This window comes from Ursus maritimus (genome assembly GCF_017311325.1).
Source record: "Ursus maritimus isolate PB19 chromosome X unlocalized genomic scaffold, ASM1731132v1 scaffold_X1, whole genome shotgun sequence".
Classification (NCBI taxonomy): Eukaryota; Metazoa; Chordata; class Mammalia; order Carnivora; family Ursidae; genus Ursus; species Ursus maritimus.
Window position 1 is genome coordinate 114,045,453 of NW_024423319.1, and position 17,466 is coordinate 114,062,918.

A 17,466-nucleotide genomic window follows, 5' to 3' on the forward strand; every position below is an offset into this window, starting at 1 on the left:
TTTTTTTTTTTTTTTAAAGATTTTATTTATTTATTTGACAGAGACAGAGATAGCCAGCGAGAGAGGGAGGGAACACAAGCAGGGGGAGTGGGAGAGGAAGAAGCAGGGTCACAGCAGAGGAGCCTGATGTGGGGCTCGATCCCACAACGCCGGGATCACGCCCTGAGCCGAAGGCAGACGCTTAACTGCTGTGCCACTCAGGCGCCCCAGATGCTGAGGTCTTTAAGATGAGTAGGCATTAGGCTGATGGCAAGGCAGGCACAGTGAAGGTAAATGAAAGTACAAAGCACCGCAGATAAAAGGTTTGAGGAACAAGAAACAGGGCATTGAGGCCGGAACAGAGTGGGAGGGCATGGCTGAAAATATGAACGGTCAGGTTGAAATGGACGATACTGATTCTCCACCCAGGTTCCTTGGGTCCCATTTATCGTTTTGTGCCTCTTACCTCAGTATGCTTTTGCTTCCAGTAGCCAAAACCTGTGGCCTTTCACAGAGGACTGTCCTGGGGCTACCGGAGGTCATTTTGCCCATGTGAAAAGAGATAGAAGCATTTGGGAAATTTACTCTCCCCACCCACCTAGTACACCCTGAGGGCAGTCTTTGCTCAGTAATTGACAGAGGAGAATATGAAAAGCCAGCTCTCTTGCCTCCAGTCAGGAAAACCCTGGGATACAGCTTACACTGAAGAGTTTCCCCAGAAACTCTGGGGATCACGCCGACCCCCGCTCTCTGTTGGACTTTGCCTGAGATCACACTCATACTGGGTTCCCCGCCCCATTTTCTTCTGATTTTATCACTCTTTTATGTGCCTCTTCTGCTCACTTATCCTTAATAATTATTTGCATACAGGGTCTGCTTCTCAGAAATCTAACGTCAGATAGATGTAGTCAAAAATCTAACCATGAAGATCTTTATAAGCCATGTGCAGGTGTATAAGGAAGTGATAAGTCCCAGGAGAATTTCAAGAGTCATGAGAGGCCTAGAACATTGAGGATACTAGTATTTTGAGCTCTGCACTCTCTTGGGTGACAGCTCAGCTTGCTTTTCCTGTGCATTCAGATAAAGATGTAGCCAATCAGGCACCCCAGAGCAGCTGCACTATGAATTTTCTAAAAAAAGTATAGGAGTTTATTTCTGATCTTAGCTTGCCTTTAGAATCTATTTATTACCAATTCTCTATTTCTTTGCCTTTTTTGCACCTGCCACATCACCACTCAGCGGTAAATAACTTTTTTCAAAGGTGTCATTTTGCAATTTATATGGCATATTTCATGATGTCACTGATGGACACTTTTTGTTAGTACCTTCAACTGTTTTGCTCTATCGCTGAAGCAGATAATTTATTTTGACATTTACATGAAAAGTTAGACGCTGAGGGATACCTGCTCACTTGAGACTTTACATATGCACAGTTTATTATGGTACATATTGCTAGCACCTTATGTAATAATGTTCTTTTAATGTATAGAGGAAGGAGAAAGGTCCCATGGTAGAGGACTCATAACTCAATCATGGAAGCTTCACATGTCAATCCACTTCCGCTGAGCTCCGCAAAGATTCCTTCACCTAAGCTATATTGCTGTTAACTATACACTGACACCTCTAAAATGAACTCAGTTGGGGTGAGTGGTTGCTATGGAAGACTCTTGACCCAGGGGCCCTATACAAACCCGGTTTCAAAAGTAGGCAGGAAATAAGAAATGTGTGTGTAATTATGCTATTTGCAGAGTCTGTTTGAGAAGTAGAAATGTGCAATTTTTTCCTTGCGATAACTGTGTTCTCTTGCTGAGGAAATCCTTTTTTTAATGGGCTTTAGGATATTTGCCCCAAGTCACAAATTCACACTTTGCTGAAAGCCCAGCATTTTATAAACTTGGTTGGCATCAGGAGATCTATGGAACAGAAAGCTACCTGCTGGGTTTTAAGTGGGTATATTTGTTCAGAAGATGTGAATAAAGGATGATCTTAAATGAGGCATATGTGCCTAATAAAGAAATGCGAATATTGGAAATCTAGGTAGTACTTGGGGGAAAATAAAAGGAACAGGTATTCCAAACTGTGGGTAATTCCTCCTATTTTTGGAGACCTGGAAAAAATAGGCCTGCTAATATACGGTTAATTTAGTAAGGATTAAGTCGAGTATGCCACTGGTCACACAGTGGTCCCTAACTCCAGAAAATGAAATAGGGATATTCCAGAGAAAATAAATTCTGAATAGTACAGCAACTTTGTTGCTAACAAGCTATGATCTCAAATTTTAGAAGAAGCAGAGTGGCATTTTATCTATCAAAAATCCTCCTAAAAAAATGGAAATTTTTGTGTCAGTTTTCCTATTTATAAGACATGGCACTGGGCCTATGTGACATTTCCTTTCAAAGAGGCATGATCTCTTCTTAAATTTTTATATTTTGGGAAGATACTATATACTTCATTTTGAAAGCAAATCTCAGAATCCTGGAGAAAATGTTATCTTCTTGTTCGTATTCCCTGACTTCTGTAAGGATTCAGCAAAGCCATCTCCTCGTCCCTTAATATCTAATGCCACTGTCTGCCTCCTACAAATGGAGAAGCAACAGTGACATCAGAAGCAAATGATAGCAAGGAATTTGAGTCAGGCACCCAGGCTATATAAAACAAAATTTAAAGACAAAGTAAGCAAAGTGTGTGTAGGCTAAATAACTTCATTAATCTTCACTCAGTTCCTCTCCAAGGTGCCGTATATCTAAGACTGCCAACCCTCAGTCACCAGAAAAGCTTAAAAATTGGTATCGCATTATCTGTGAGTTGTACAGTGGAATGTTAGCAAGGCTAAGGCCATCACGGTGGATACCTTGAAGCAATGTTTCAAATAAAGGACTAGTCTCATGCAGAATGTGTAGTGGCTCTTTCATCAATGTCTCTTCATCTACTGTATGAAATAAATGACATGGATCAGGAGCCATTGGTTCAATCTAAGGTAGCTTTAATATTTCCCATCCCCTAATTTGTTCTCTATATTTTCCTAAGATCCTGGAGTAAGCAACAGGAAGAAAAAATTATACTTGGTTATTTGACAAACTCTCTCAGAGAAAGCATGGGGGCAGAACTAGTAATAAAGATATATATCTTTTCCCAAGACATTTAGTGATTATTTCAAAGACATTTCTTTCTGCATCATCTTTATTGAAAACAATTTTCAATAGTTTTTCCTGGGAATTTACATATCTAAGTATGAAACATGATTAATTTTGAGAAGACTAACTTAGAATATATTTTATTGCTAATAAATTAAGACCTTGATCATAAATCTACACAAATTATTTCAGATAAATCTTGCATAATTTCATTTTTTTTAATGTGGGGGTTGTTTTAGTATGGATTCAAATTTGAAAAATTTCATTTCAAGGAGGTGAAATGGAAAATGGGAAAAAATTCTAAACAAACAGTTGGATGGAAATTGTACAACCATAAGATTTATCCATCTTGGAATACTGCCTGAAAGAGAAGATGGCACTCCAAAAGGAAATTCTTCATACAGGCATGAAACTTTGTTATAGCCTGCTGAAGAAATGTCTTTAGTTAAAGGTTAAAGGTCCCTTGTTTAAATGTGTATTGGTCATTCAGCATTCAAGAATCATAAAGACTGGGGGGGGGGGCGGGCCTGGGTGGCACAGCGGTTGGGCGTCTGCCTTCAGCTCAGGGCGTGGTCCCGGCATTATGGGATCGAGCCCCACATCCACATCAGGCTCCTCTATTGAGCCTGCTTCTTCCTCTCCCACTCCCCCTGCTTGTGTTCCCTCTCTCTCTGGCTGTCTCTATCTCTGTCGAATAAATAAATAAAATCTTTAAAAAAAAAAAGAATCGTAAAGACTAAAACAGAAGATGATTATCAGATCAAAGTATTTTGCTGTATTGACTAATGTCTTTTCTTTTGTCTTCAATGTTTGTTTTTTTTTTCAAAATGCCACTGTTTGCTCATTTCTTCATGTAAATGAAGCAGGAGATAAATAGCCTGCAATAATATCTTAATTTGTAGAGTAATTCTCTTGTGGCATCAGAATGCTAATGTTGACCATGTATCAGAATGAAAGCCACATTTACTGAATGCAGAGGCCTTCTCTTATGGATATTATCTTTCCAGCAGAGCATCGTAGGTTTCCCATCATCACCAACATCATCATCACCATCATCATCATCATCTATTTTCAGGGCAAAAATGTAATTTAGATTTATGGATTTTACCAAGCCCACATTTTCCAAAGTGTATTTCCTGAAACACCAGTTCCCCAGAATGTTATTCATTTAAGAAATCCATGATCACCTAAGTATAGGATAAGCCCCTGTGTAAAAAAAGTTTTAAAAATATTTATTTGTGTATTTTTACTGCAGGTTTTCTCTAAACTTTTACTATACTAATGAATATTGGCAGAAGATGTTTTGTAGAATTTCCTATTCTTATTTTCCATTTTCTCATTTTAAACCTTTTATCTGAGAATATTTCGTGGGGCTGTTTTGAAAAACATTTTTGGCCAGATGCTGAACTAAAGAAACATGGCAGCTACTTTTCTCAGAAGCAGCCTCTACCCATGAATTTGCTACCTCCAAACCAAAAGCAAGACAAAATTGTAAATGGCTGATTTCTTCAGTAATCCCCTCACAAGTTTCCAGAGTCTTCCTGTAGAATAATGATCATCCTTGAAATATTGGAAGTTGAAATAAGATACGGGCAACTGAAAAAAATCTGGACAAAATTAGTATTTTACAGAGGAAAGACAAATTCCCTAGGAAAATTGGATGTATCCAAGCTCTTCTGTGGGTAAATTAATAATTTCTAAAAGCACATACTCCAGAATTTTAATTTACAATATAAAGACCGGGACTATCAAAGTCGGGAATGATATAGACATCTTGGCCTCAATCCTTTATTTTTGGAGATGACAAAAATGAATCCTAGAAAGGTTAGGTGGCATGCTCCAGGTTACGGCTGACAAAACTGGAGTTAAAACCAGGCCCCATGAGTATCAGTTTAGACTTTTTTTCTCCTGTGGTATTTCCCTCCCCTTTATTTGGTAAGGCAATCCCTGGTACACAGTATTTTTGTGGAAAATACTACAAGAAAAGTATTATCCTTCAGATACAGGGGCAAAAGTTTCTCATTCTGGTCCTGTAGTGCTTAAGTTGCAAGGAGTTATGAATTTGTTCAAGTGAATATTTTAAGATCCCATTATTCAGGAGTTCCGGAGGGGTAGAGCTGGAGAAGTGTGGGACCCAGGTATGTGCCTTTTCAACAGGACTCAGGTGGGTCTGGAGCAGGTGTTCCAAAAAGCGTCTTTTGAGAAAGACATCTGGTTGGTTGCTCATTTGGTTTAGTATTAAGTCCTAAATCCTTTGCCTTCACATAGTCTGTACAATGCGGAAGTACTAAAGCAAGAGTTAATTCAAAGGAAAAAGTAGAATATAAGAATTCCATTGTGAGCATTGCACAGTGTATTTATAAATTATCCTAAATCACATCATCTAATGAGTCGCTACAGTGTGGTTTGCCACATGTGTGTATCATTCGCTTTTCAGAGACTTTGCGGTTCACAGCTAAATACATTGACCCCTTGTTTACTGAATACGTTATTTTGGGCAAAGAATGCTTTTTCTAAGAGAAAGCCTGATAAAAGAAATCTCAACTGCCTTGTTAGACATGAAGTGGTTCTTAGAAATCAACATTTTGAAGTATTTAAATGTAAATAAATCAAAAAATGATAGATTATATTACCTTCTATATACACGTGGGTTTTAAAAATGAAAGAAAAATTATGTGGTAAAGTGGTTCTGAGATTTTCCCGAAGTAGCAGAATTGCCATGATAAGTAGCTGTATTTCAGGTGCAGTAATCAAACCACCAAGAAGTGGAAAACAAGGAACTGTTCCTTCAGCCTTGCCATTTCTTTGAAATGCACACCACTCTGCTCCTGGTCTTTATGCTCTTCTAAACACCACCCAATCTTTTCTTCTTCTAACTCTCTACAGCTCAATGTAGAACAGACGAGCACAAAGGGAAAGAATGTGTCTAGAAATGCTGCCCCAAAGAGACTTGGCATTAAGTCTTGTGCTCAAATTTAAGCCCACAACACACCCCAGCATAAGGAGCCTGGAAGGGGTTGCCATGGGGCAAGCACAACAATGCAGTATTGGCAAACATAGAAACATATCAGATAAACAGAAAACTACATTATTTTCATATACTCCACAGAAAGCTCTTTCACTCTCTCTCTGTCTCTCTCCCTGTCTCTCTCCCTGTCTCTCTCCCTGTCTCTCTCTCTCTCTCTCTCTCTCTCTCACACACACACACACACACACACACACAAGCACACATACCAGTCCATTGGTTGTGCCTCTTTCAGTTGTCTGTTTAGGAGAAGGAACTATCACCTTACATTATACTTCTCTCTCTTCTCTGCCTTTGGAGGTATCATTTACTATTGGGATAATTTATCCAAACAATATCCCGCTCTCACTTCCCTTCTTTCCCAAGATTGATAAAGGAAGGCTTACTAAACTAGTTATCAGTTTTGGAGATATCTGCTCCGCCACCTGAAGGTTGAGGGATGCCTTTGTTCCTACGTTTTCTCTGTGTTGATTATCTTCCATTTCCCATCCAGAGACATTCTCTTCTCTTTTCTGTTCTTCTCTGTACCATGGGAAGCTGACCTTTGGGGTTTGCATTTTTGAGCTCCCTTGCCCTCTGACTTCTAGTTGGATTTGGCCAATGAGAGACTCCCACAGGAAAAGGAAATACAGGAGGAAAGTGAGGTCAAAATATTCTCTAGCTTTCTCCCTGCTAGGACAGCACAAATTGACTACATTGCTCCACAGAGCTCATTAGATGGCCTGTCTCTATAGCCACATTCTCTACTTTCTGATGACCACTCCCTCCCTTGCCTCTTCAGGTCTATCGTTGATAGTCCTGGAGTACTACACTCTTCTTTTGGGATTGGTTTTCCAAACCCTCTCACACCCCATTGGAGTGTGCCATTTCTTTCCTGCAGAGGTCCTGGATGATACGACATTCAATTTACAAATTATATTCCAGTTTTTAGTGAAGTGAGAACTGACATTTTACAGCTTAAATTTTGTTTACCACTGTATACTTAACAAGTAACGTGGCACCTGGCACATAGTAATTACTATTTAAGAGGAACAAAAAAATGAATTGTGTGTTTAAACTCCAATATAAAGATGTAAAACCATTACATGTAAATTTTTGGGCCCACATAGATGCTCCCTTGCCACAGATTTATTCTATTGCTTTGAAAATGCATGGGCAGATATAGCTTATTTTTCCTCAAGAAAATATGGCCCCCTCCCATCAGAAAAAAAAGAAGAAATCAAAAACAAAACTTAGGGGACACCTGGGTGGCTCAGTCGGTTAAGTGTCTGTCTTCAGCTCAGGTAATGACCCCAGGGTCCTAGGATTGAGCTCCACATCGGGCTCCCTGCTCAGCGGGGAGCCTGCTTCTCCCTCTCCTGCTCCCCCTGCTTGTGCTTTCTCTCACTCTCTCTCTCTCTCTAATAAATAAATAAAATCTTAAAAAAAAAAAAACTTAGGCAGTCACATTTGTGATAATTGCCTATTGACTTTCCATAGTTTGACTTGATCCAGGATTTTCTTTTGCCCTCTTAGATAAATGTGTTAAAACAAAGACACCATTTAGTATATATACTCATGTTCATAAGGAAATGGTGGGTACACAAGCTAGGGCATGAGTCTAAGACAGTGTCCATCTTTCCTCTTGTACTTGCCCCATGACCACACTTGGTTGGCTACCCAGAATAGACTCCAAGAGGGTAACCCAGTGGCTGTATTTTTAAATGGCCTGCTCACTTAAGAATACCACTTAGACCTATTCCTTTTGTGCAGGTCCTTCCTTTAGTGCATTTCACACAGCAAAAAATGTCTGCAATCAGTCACAAGTGTCCAGAGTAGCCCTCTCAAGAAAGAAGTCAATGAGCAAATGCTTGTATTACAGTCAGGACAGCCTCATAGGTGTTAACTCCAAAGAGAACCCAGAATGCTTCCAAAGACCTTATTGGTATGAGGTTTGATCAACTATATTTCCATTTTTAAGACCCTATTCCAAACATGTGTGATCCAACACACCAAGAAAAATGTTCAACACCACCAAGAACAAACGATGATTTTTTTTTTCTCATTCTAAACCTGATAGCTCTAACTGGACACATTATAATGTCCACTCATTAAGTACCAAGATAGCCTGATATCAATGCTTTTATCTTTTTTATAAAAAATGAAATCTCAGATTATCAGTAAAATGGATGGAATTGTCCTTCAAGATGGACCAGCAAACACTATAGAGTTTAGGATAAAATGTTTAGGCTCTTTCAATATTGAAAATTAAGGATATGAAGTTACCCAGAATCAACCAAGCAGTGTGCAATACATTCTCAAAAACTAAATTATGGGCTTCCATTCCTGTTGCTCTTAACCTCCATGTTGTAGAGACCAAATATTCTCTTCAAAATATGTATTCTAAAATAAGAAATCAATTCTGCACACTTGTGCAGTGACCCTTGCAAGTGAAGTAACTGGACAAGAAAATACACAAGAAATGACAGTCAGTTAAATTTAGGGTCCTTCTTTCTAGGAATAAGTAAAATCGGTTCTTTCTTTTACTTGGTTCATTTAAAAATGAGTCCAAGAAAATAATCAGGATGGGATTTGAATGGATAAAGATAATTCCTTCACACAAATGACTCCCTCTTTGTTTCATATTTAGGAATATGAAAAGGTTCTTTCAGGTTGGAGATCTACCCACCAATTGAATAAAAGGAGAACAAGCTGAGACACATGGTGTCTATGTTCTGATTAGAGCACTAGGACTCAAAGGTACTAGAACTTCTCTGACTTGTTTTTTTTTTTACCATTAAAAAAAAATCAAGCAATCATAAGACCCCAACCACCATAGAGGGTTATCTTTGACAGTATATCATCAGTGCCAGTTAAAAAAGAGAAATGAGGGACTAGTAATAGGGACTGATCATTCAAATTATTTGCAATAAACTTAATAGTTAAAAGCATATCAGTCAGATGCATGATCTCATTTGATGCCCAGAACAACTCAAATGAAATGGGCAAAGGCAGAAGAAAACCTAAAGCATGGAGAGGTGAAGACACCTTTTCTCAAAAAGGACATGAACATGGGTTTTCTGAATCCAAGTCTAGGACCCTTTCCACTATGCTTCTCTGTCACCATGAAATGGAAAACATATACTTTGCCAGAGTCTATTAGAATATTGTAGATGTCTCCTTCCTGATGTCATCTCAAATCCCTGACAAGCACCTTGTAGGCCTATAGTAGCAGCCTAGTATATACAAATGTGTTGGTTGTTGTCCATACAGCAGAGAAAAACTAAACTGTGACACAGTCAATGGATTTCAGATGTTCAAAAATCTTCAACGTCATTTTTGAATAAAACTGTCATATATAAATTGTCTTTTGTTACCACCAGCCTTTCATTTCAATAATACTTTTCCCCCTTTTATCTCCTATTGCCCTGTACTAAAATGGCTGCACTCTTTCTGCACCTACCTGCACTCAAGTCAAATACTTCTGATACTTGCAAGCATTATTTCTTTTTCTCAGATTCCATAGTAATATCTGATGCCCATATCTACCAGGGTGATCAAAGAAATAGTCATGCTGGGGCTGCATTATCACTAACTGAGAGAATCACCCTTTCCAAATGTCCCTGCTGGACATTTGTGCTCAAGCCACCCCCTACAGGGATTGGCAAGCACAACATTTGAGCTTGAGTTCCACTTGGCTCAAATTTCCAAGGGGAGAAACCTGAACCTCTAGTTTTTTTTTGAAAGTGGATCTATTTCTACTCGTATCTGAAACACCTCTTGAGCTGATAACTCCTTAGAAAATGAAGGAAACCATATTGCATGCAAATGTAGGTTTTAATGTCACACATCACACTTTCAAATTTAGGTCTCCAGACATAGAAAAAAATTAGTGTGCATGGCATGCACAAAGAAGTGGAGTGAATAATTATCTCTTGGCATTATCCATTCCAGATCCTATTCCAAAATGAATGCTATAGTGGAATGTATTTTTTCACATTGGGATAAAACTTAGGATATAACTCTAAGTTAATTTTATTTTCAAAGAAAATTTCATTAAATTAGATAAAGCCTTTGTTTCAAAGAGACAGAATCAGAACTAATGCATTTTGCCCAGGTTTGAGCATTTCATTTGGCCTCCTTAAAAGCTTAATGTTTAAAGTGGCATTCTCAAGATACAATAACACTGACAAAGGAGTATCTGATAGGATGATGGAGTAACACCATGATAAATCAACTGACAATGAGACAAATCACCCAAGTGGGGAAAGTGGCCCCTCTGTCGACATAGAATCAATATTTACCATGGTTTTGGAACCAGGTAATTATGAATGGACATAGCTGGTGTTTTCATCTGAACTGAAGATTTTGAAAATTTTTGTTTTGACAAGATTTGACCCAGGTCTCTATGGATCTTATAGATGGAATGCATTTGGCAACTCTGACTCATGACTTTGTTTATACACTTGTGCTTCAGCACATCAGAAAAGCTATTTTTTTCCCTGTAGTTTCTAAGAATGGCTCTCAATTACAGAGCCTAAGTCTGATTCATTTCTGGTCCCCTTTTCTAGCTTACGTCCATTTTCCTTCTTGTATATGTGCCCATTATGACATCTTTCAGAGTCCATCAGGGATATAGAATAGACATGAAATATTTTACTGACTTAAAAGTATGCAAGAAAGATTCCTTCCAATAAGAAAAATTATGCATATGCATTTCCTTTTCCCTTGCCAATGTATGGCAGCAAGGAAAATAGAGAAGAACTAATATTTAATAAGACATCTAGAAAAGCCATTCCCTTTACCTCAACAGCCCATATTTTGCTCTTGCTTTTATTTTTGTGATCAAACCTTGTGCTTCTGTCTTCGTATTAATTACTATTATTGTTGTTTTCAACATCATCATCATCATCATGTTTATTGTTATCATAGCAATTTGTTTTTTAGCATTTAGTGTACCTGTCACTATTGCAGATACAGTCACATTTCCTAATCACCCTTCATTTCTACCTACTGTATAAAATTTCTCATTGGCGTATTGCTAATCAACTATAGTAAGTTACAGTAAGTACTATAGAGTTCTTCCTAGCCTCCTCACTGTTACAAGTTCCCTATTATCTCTTTTATTTCTTTCTCCTCAGCTCAGCTAAGATCATCTTTGCTAGTCACTGTGACCACTAGTTGGTTCCTCAAAAGTTCTTATGCTCAGTTTCTACTACAACTAATTGAAAGCACTAATTTCATAATTGATCTACATTTTCTTCTCTTTCTCGGTCCTTATTTCCTCATTCTGGAGAAAAAGATGACTTCTTTTCCCTACATTGTGTATGTGTGCATGTGTGTGTGTGTGTGTGTGTGTGTGTGTGTGTGTAAATCTCTCTCTCTCTCTCTCCATATAAATAAATATATATAAAACTCTCTATATAACCCTGCCCCCTCAGATGCAGTGTGGGGTGGGTTGATAAAACATAAATATGCAAAAGAACCATATTAGACACATAAAGTTTCATGGGAATACTAAGAAGTGAAATTTATTTTACTCTAAAATAATGGGGAATGTTTTACATCCAGGAAGAGCCAAGATTCTCTGAATAAAGAGAATTGTGGGACCTGTGAGGTAATTAATCTGATATAAATGGGTCATGTAAATAAAATTTATGGAAGAGGATCAGGGTTCATTGAGGTGGAGAGTTAAAGGGAGTGGGAGACAAAACTCAGTGAAGTCCATTAATGTTCGAGTCTTAAAGGATATCTACCCCATTTCCCTTTTATAATTCTTTAAAACATCCTGTGCTCAGGTCTTTAAGCAGTGGAAAGATCTCAAAAACATGACCATGCTTTCCTATACTTGATATTCTCTCCATTTATTTATCCTTTGGAATAATGAGAACTGTCATTTCCAAAGGGTGACATCCACAGAAGAACTAGAAAAAAAGCTGTGTGAAAATGATTGCTCATTCTACATGGTCATTTAAAGTAGCAATGGCAACATGGGTGTTTGTTTTATTACTCTGCACTTTTCTCTCCTTTTGAAAAGTGACTTGTAGAAAATAATGAATAATAGCTGTTATTAAACAAGATGCTCATATACTTGAAACAATTTTCCATCTCTGGACCTTCTCTATGAAACCTTCCATGAGTAGCTTAATAGGAAATCATCTCTTCATTTGTTGGAATCCTGTAGCATTTTATCTGTACTTCCTAATGTTACTTAACTATTAACTACTTAACTATTTCTGTCTCATAATACATATTAATTTATAACTATTCATGTAACATCTACTCTCCCCACTAAAATTTTTGACAGTTGCACCCAAACCTGTTTCATCTCTCAACTTTTCAATGCATGCAGTAGTTGGTATTTCCCATATAGTTCAGACTCAGAAGTTATTGAATGACTAAGTGAATAAATGTAGGAATGAGTGGTCCCATTGAAAGCTCATTCTCAACTTGTTACTCATAGGATTTTATTTCAAATATTGACTTCCAAAGCAATGACCACAAAATTAGTATGAAATGGGATGAGCATGAAAATTATTTTCAGGAAAATCGAGCTTTAAACTTAGTTCTGTTGTTTCTTTTGGACATACTCTATAAATCAGAAATACTTTTTTGTCAAAATTATGACATAGCTCTTTATAAAATGTGCCCTTAGCTGGGTATATTCAGAGGTGTAGCATTTAAAGAAGAAATGAATCTAGAATTTAGCTTTCATGCTCATATTTGCCAATAATAAAAATTAATCAAAACTCAAGGAAAGCAATCCAATTAAATCGCTAATAAGCAAAACCAAAGCAATGGAATTACAACATAATATCTAGAATATTATAGGATTCTTCTTTTATAAAATAATATAAACACTCCACAGTGCATTATGTTAAATTACAAGATAAAATGCAATTGTCATTTAAAAATGTATTTAAAAATTAAAGCATCAAAATAATTCATTTATTAATAATTGGTTCTTATTTAGGATAAAAATAAACCAAATAGATGAAAAGTAATTTCTACAGATGAGTAATTACATTTTTATAACATTAAATAAACAAAAACATCAAACTTTTTGGTTTGTTTCTAATTGAACAAAGAAAGTATCCACCATCTTTGACATGTGCACTTTACAATTCTATGATCTTTGGTAATTTTAGATAAACAATTTCAAATGAACAATTAAAATGTTTAAACACAAGGAAACCAAAAATTTCTGATGTATTCAATTAGAGTCTCTTGCCACAATGTTGAAAAATGAGAGAGGCCTGAAAGTGTGTAAAATGGCTTGTTTTATACTGAGATTTAAACTTCACTTTGGGAGTAGGTATTTGAAATGAAAACCAAAGATTTTGAATAATCATTGAATCTTGTATGAATCCTGGTAGACACTCATATAAGTCAAATCCATCATTTACTCTTGGATTCATTTCCAGTCACACTCCCACTTAAGATAAAATAGGGAATGTAGCAATAATCTCTCACGTTAGTTTTCTTTGTGGAATAGAATACAAATGAGGAAAGTTTTCAAAAGTGGCAAGCAATATATAAAATTTAAACTATTAAATTGGCTAGCTGAAAAGAATGCCAAAATGAAATGAATACTATACCATTTTATAATAAAAAGCCCTTAAAACTTATTTCAGATTATTCAAACATCTAGATTTCCCACAGGCTTCATGTAAATTTAAATGGAACCTACCTTTAAAATTTGGCCTGATTCTTGCATCGTATCCTGATGTCCTTCCCATTAATTTGTCCAAGAAATCTGAAGGTGATAGGGTCTGCGAAGGTTGTTTTCCAGACCTGGAGTCATGGTCTTTGCATAAAGCCGTCCTAAACATATCATTAACTTTTTTTAGCAACAATTCCATTCTCATTGCCTGAGAACTAAGGCTCACTGTATGTTTGACATCATATTTTGTTAATATATGTGATATGTTAGTAAGAAGAAAAAGAAAATTACAAACTCTTTGGTCAACTTCTGAATTTGTACATTTTCTAAAGTTAACTTTAAATGATGAGAGTTAGAAATCCTGAGTCATATCTCCCAGATGTCCAAACTATAGCCATAAAGATGTTTAAGATGATACAACATGCATAGCTTATGTTGTAGATTTTACGGACATATAGTTAAAGCTGTTTCTTTCTAGACTCATCAGAGAAACGAAGATGATAATGTCTAAAATGTGATTGTCTTAAAATCATTCCCCCATGACTCTCAAACAATTCTTCCAGCATTTTAGCCCTTAAGTCCTCTACTTTTTATTAGAAATATATAATAAGATGGGCAGAACAAAGTAAACAGTGAACTAATTATTCCATTGCTTATTTTCTCACCTGCTGGATTCTATTCCAGCTATCAGCTATTAATAATCTTCCATGCGTTGTCTAAAAGAAAAGCTTCAGTTGGAAATTTAACTTCATTCTAAAATAGGTCAACAATAAGTGTGTCTGTACTTCTGTTATTTTATCAGATGTTATTTATATATTAGCATTTAAATTGTTCACTCTCCAGTAAAGTATTCATGAAAAAGAACTTCTAAATCATTTTCTCTTCTGCATTATCAAAACCACTAAATGTTGATTGGAAAATTTCTCATATTTTCATTTTCCTTAAAGGGCTTATAAAAAGAGCCTATTTGGTTTGTAGTGAAATGAATTCTTTCACAATACATAGTGGTCGACTGTCAATTTCTTCCCTAAAGCATAATATTTTACAAGCTTTGTTTTTAATAGTTTAACAAATAATCTTGTTAATTCTATCACTGAGAAAAACACCCCATTTTTGCCAGTTTTTCAAAGTAGTATTCAATACAAAGTATTAAGTACAAAGAGGATTTAAACATTTGGTAGGAGTTAAAAATGGATACAATCATCTAAAAATACTCACATTCCCATATGCAGATTCACCTGATTAATCAAGTATTATTTAATTATGATGGTGGTGTTGGTGGTAATAAAGGTGATGATGATGATGATGGTGATGATGCTTCTAATGAAACCCAGCCTACAGTTTTTCTTAATCATAGTAGGTGTGAACCTGAAAGGAAAATAGTGGGTTTTCCCAGTACTCATAACATTAGCTATATGTTCCATTTCTCTTGGTTCTGTGAAAAAATACCATAAAATTTGGTGAAAATTAAATGAAGAGTCCTACACTTTGTTGTATGAACATCTCCTGTCTCTATGTTGTCTTAGAACCTCTGCCATTAGGATGGCTATTTCACTTACTGGTAATCATCTGATACTTTGAAGTATAAACTGATTCGATAATTTATAAACTAGGTAGAAAATGCACACATGCAAATAATGATTTCCTACTTATTTTAATTATGCATAGTCTGTTTCTCATGCATAGATAAATACAAAGATGTCATATTAATTAAATTTTGGTAGACATTCAGTTTCCAAATATACTGAGCAGTGGAACATAGTGGTAAAATGAGATTTTAAATATTTTTGATGTTTCAAGAAATTTCCTGAATTGTAGTGCTCATAGTATACATCTAGTTGCTGAAATACAATAGAAGTTTCAAGTTGACTAAGAATTAGGGTTCTTTTATATTTTATATAAAATGAGCATGCTCCTTGTAAATTAATCCAATCACTTGCACCATATGAGAAGCACTGCATCCAATAATCATTTTAAATGACTTTAAGAAGAATTTGAAAGCAAAAAAAAAATCATTATATAGAAATGTAAAGAGCATGCAACTCATTAGACTTCCTTAATATCACATTGCCTGTGAAAATGTGTTGAAATACATAGAGTGGGGTTATGGATCAAAAAACTTGCCTTTGTGAAAATTAACCACCCTCCCACCATAATTACGCCTTTTAAAAGAACAAAAGAAATCTAACTCTCCTCTATAAAATTAAAATAATATGGTTCGGGGCATAGAAAAATAGATAAAAAATGTATAAAACGTTCCCTTTTAAGCAGTTTTCATGGGGAAAATATCAGCATGCAAAGTCGTTTCACCTACCTGAAGTGGTTTGTCTCTAAGAAAAATGCAAACAAGGCTGTCAAAATGTTCACTAGCTGCCGGTTCATTCCTGTTTCTGTGATGATTGTGGAAAATATCCCCGAAATTATTCCAGAAAGAAGCTAGGACAAAGTATCTATTTATCGTCCAGATTCGAAATCTGGCAGGAATCTAGTTTCCTTGAAAATCAAAAAGAGATTTGGGTTTGTACAGTTTGCTGAGAAAAAACAAGAAGTGCCAGTCCTAGGCATCATGGTCAGGTCAAACCGGGGCTCAGGACCATCAGTGAACCAAGGAAAGACAAAGCCTTAGAACTGATGGATTCCCCAGCTGCTTTTCCTGAATAATAAAAATGCCGCTACCTTAATCGCATCACCATGCAAAGGGGGCTGGTGACAATGCCATGCTGGAAGTCGGGTTGCTGTGGCTTTTGTTTTATGTCCTTTCTGTTTAGCAAATCCCTTTTCTCTAGAAAATGTTCTCTTTTTAAAAGAAGTTGTAAATGAGAAAAAAGAAAGGACTCTGCGCGCTGGAGTGGGCACGGGGGAAGAGGGCAAAATTGCTGAGATCCTGTGCTGGAATGAGAGCTACAGAAAGAGACGGGAGACGTGATCTTACCCAGCCTATAAATTTCAGCACTCGGACAGCTCCTAGCTCTGAAGTGCGCATGTTTCCTTTTTCAGTCGCTTGGGGCGGGGGTCGGGGAGAGGCATTCAAGAGGGGACAAGCCTGATGTTCAAAGGCAAAGAGTGGCTTGCTGTTCAGCGAAAGAGTGCTAAAGGGAGATGCGATGACAATCAGGGGAGAGCAGAGGTCAGGGTAGATGAGGAGGGTGAAGGAGGTTAGGGACTGACCCTTAGAAATGAGAGTCTGTCGGTGGGTGGGCGGGACGGAAGTTTGAAGCAGAAAAGGGAATACGGTCAAGGAGTGGGAAAGGGAAATTGGGGGAAGCAGAAAACAGAATCCGGAGTACTGAAATTATAATAGGGGAGTGGGTAGTTCACTCCTTGTCATTGGAGCCTAGAGGCAAAAGAGGAGTCCTGTGCTGAAGAGGAGGGGACATTCCCTTGGCATAGACAAGTCCGTGTGCAAAAAAAGGTTCATGAGGATCAATAATTTAATTTAGAAGCCCTTTATGCCTTCTTCGCCCCTTGTGTGTTTTCGTTTGATTTTAGCCCCCTGTTCCCCAAGGATCTCTACCTCTCTACTAGGGAAAGTCCCTTCCGCTGAGCTTTCTTCAGTGGCTCAAAATCCTTGGGCGTCCTGTTCAAGTCAATTTGTAGAGGAGGAAAAATACAACAGGCCAGCAGGGGGCAGTAGCAATCTTTTTCTGCCTTGATTAAAGGTTGGAGTAGGGCTTCGTGTAACAAAC

At 37.0% G+C, this 17,466-nt stretch overlaps 1 protein-coding gene across 3 annotated transcripts in view; it reads right to left on the minus strand.

Moving 5' to 3' along the window:
* The window catches only part of GLRA2 (glycine receptor alpha 2), a 199,141-nt gene extending 182,979 nt beyond the window's left edge, over positions 1–16,162 (minus strand). For 2 of the 3 annotated variants that reach the window (XM_008696382.1, XM_008696381.1), the window contains exons 1-2: positions 16,095–16,162; positions 13,808–13,941 (exon numbers count right to left, since the gene is read on the minus strand). In XM_008696382.1, coding sequence (XP_008694604.1) covers positions 13,808–13,941; positions 16,095–16,162 — 202 coding nt within the window. Of the gene's footprint in view, positions 1–13,807; positions 14,240–16,094 lie in introns of those variants that run through there. The other variant, XM_040634260.1, reaches the window with a different exon arrangement.
* Positions 16,163–17,466: the final 1,304 nt, after the last annotated feature.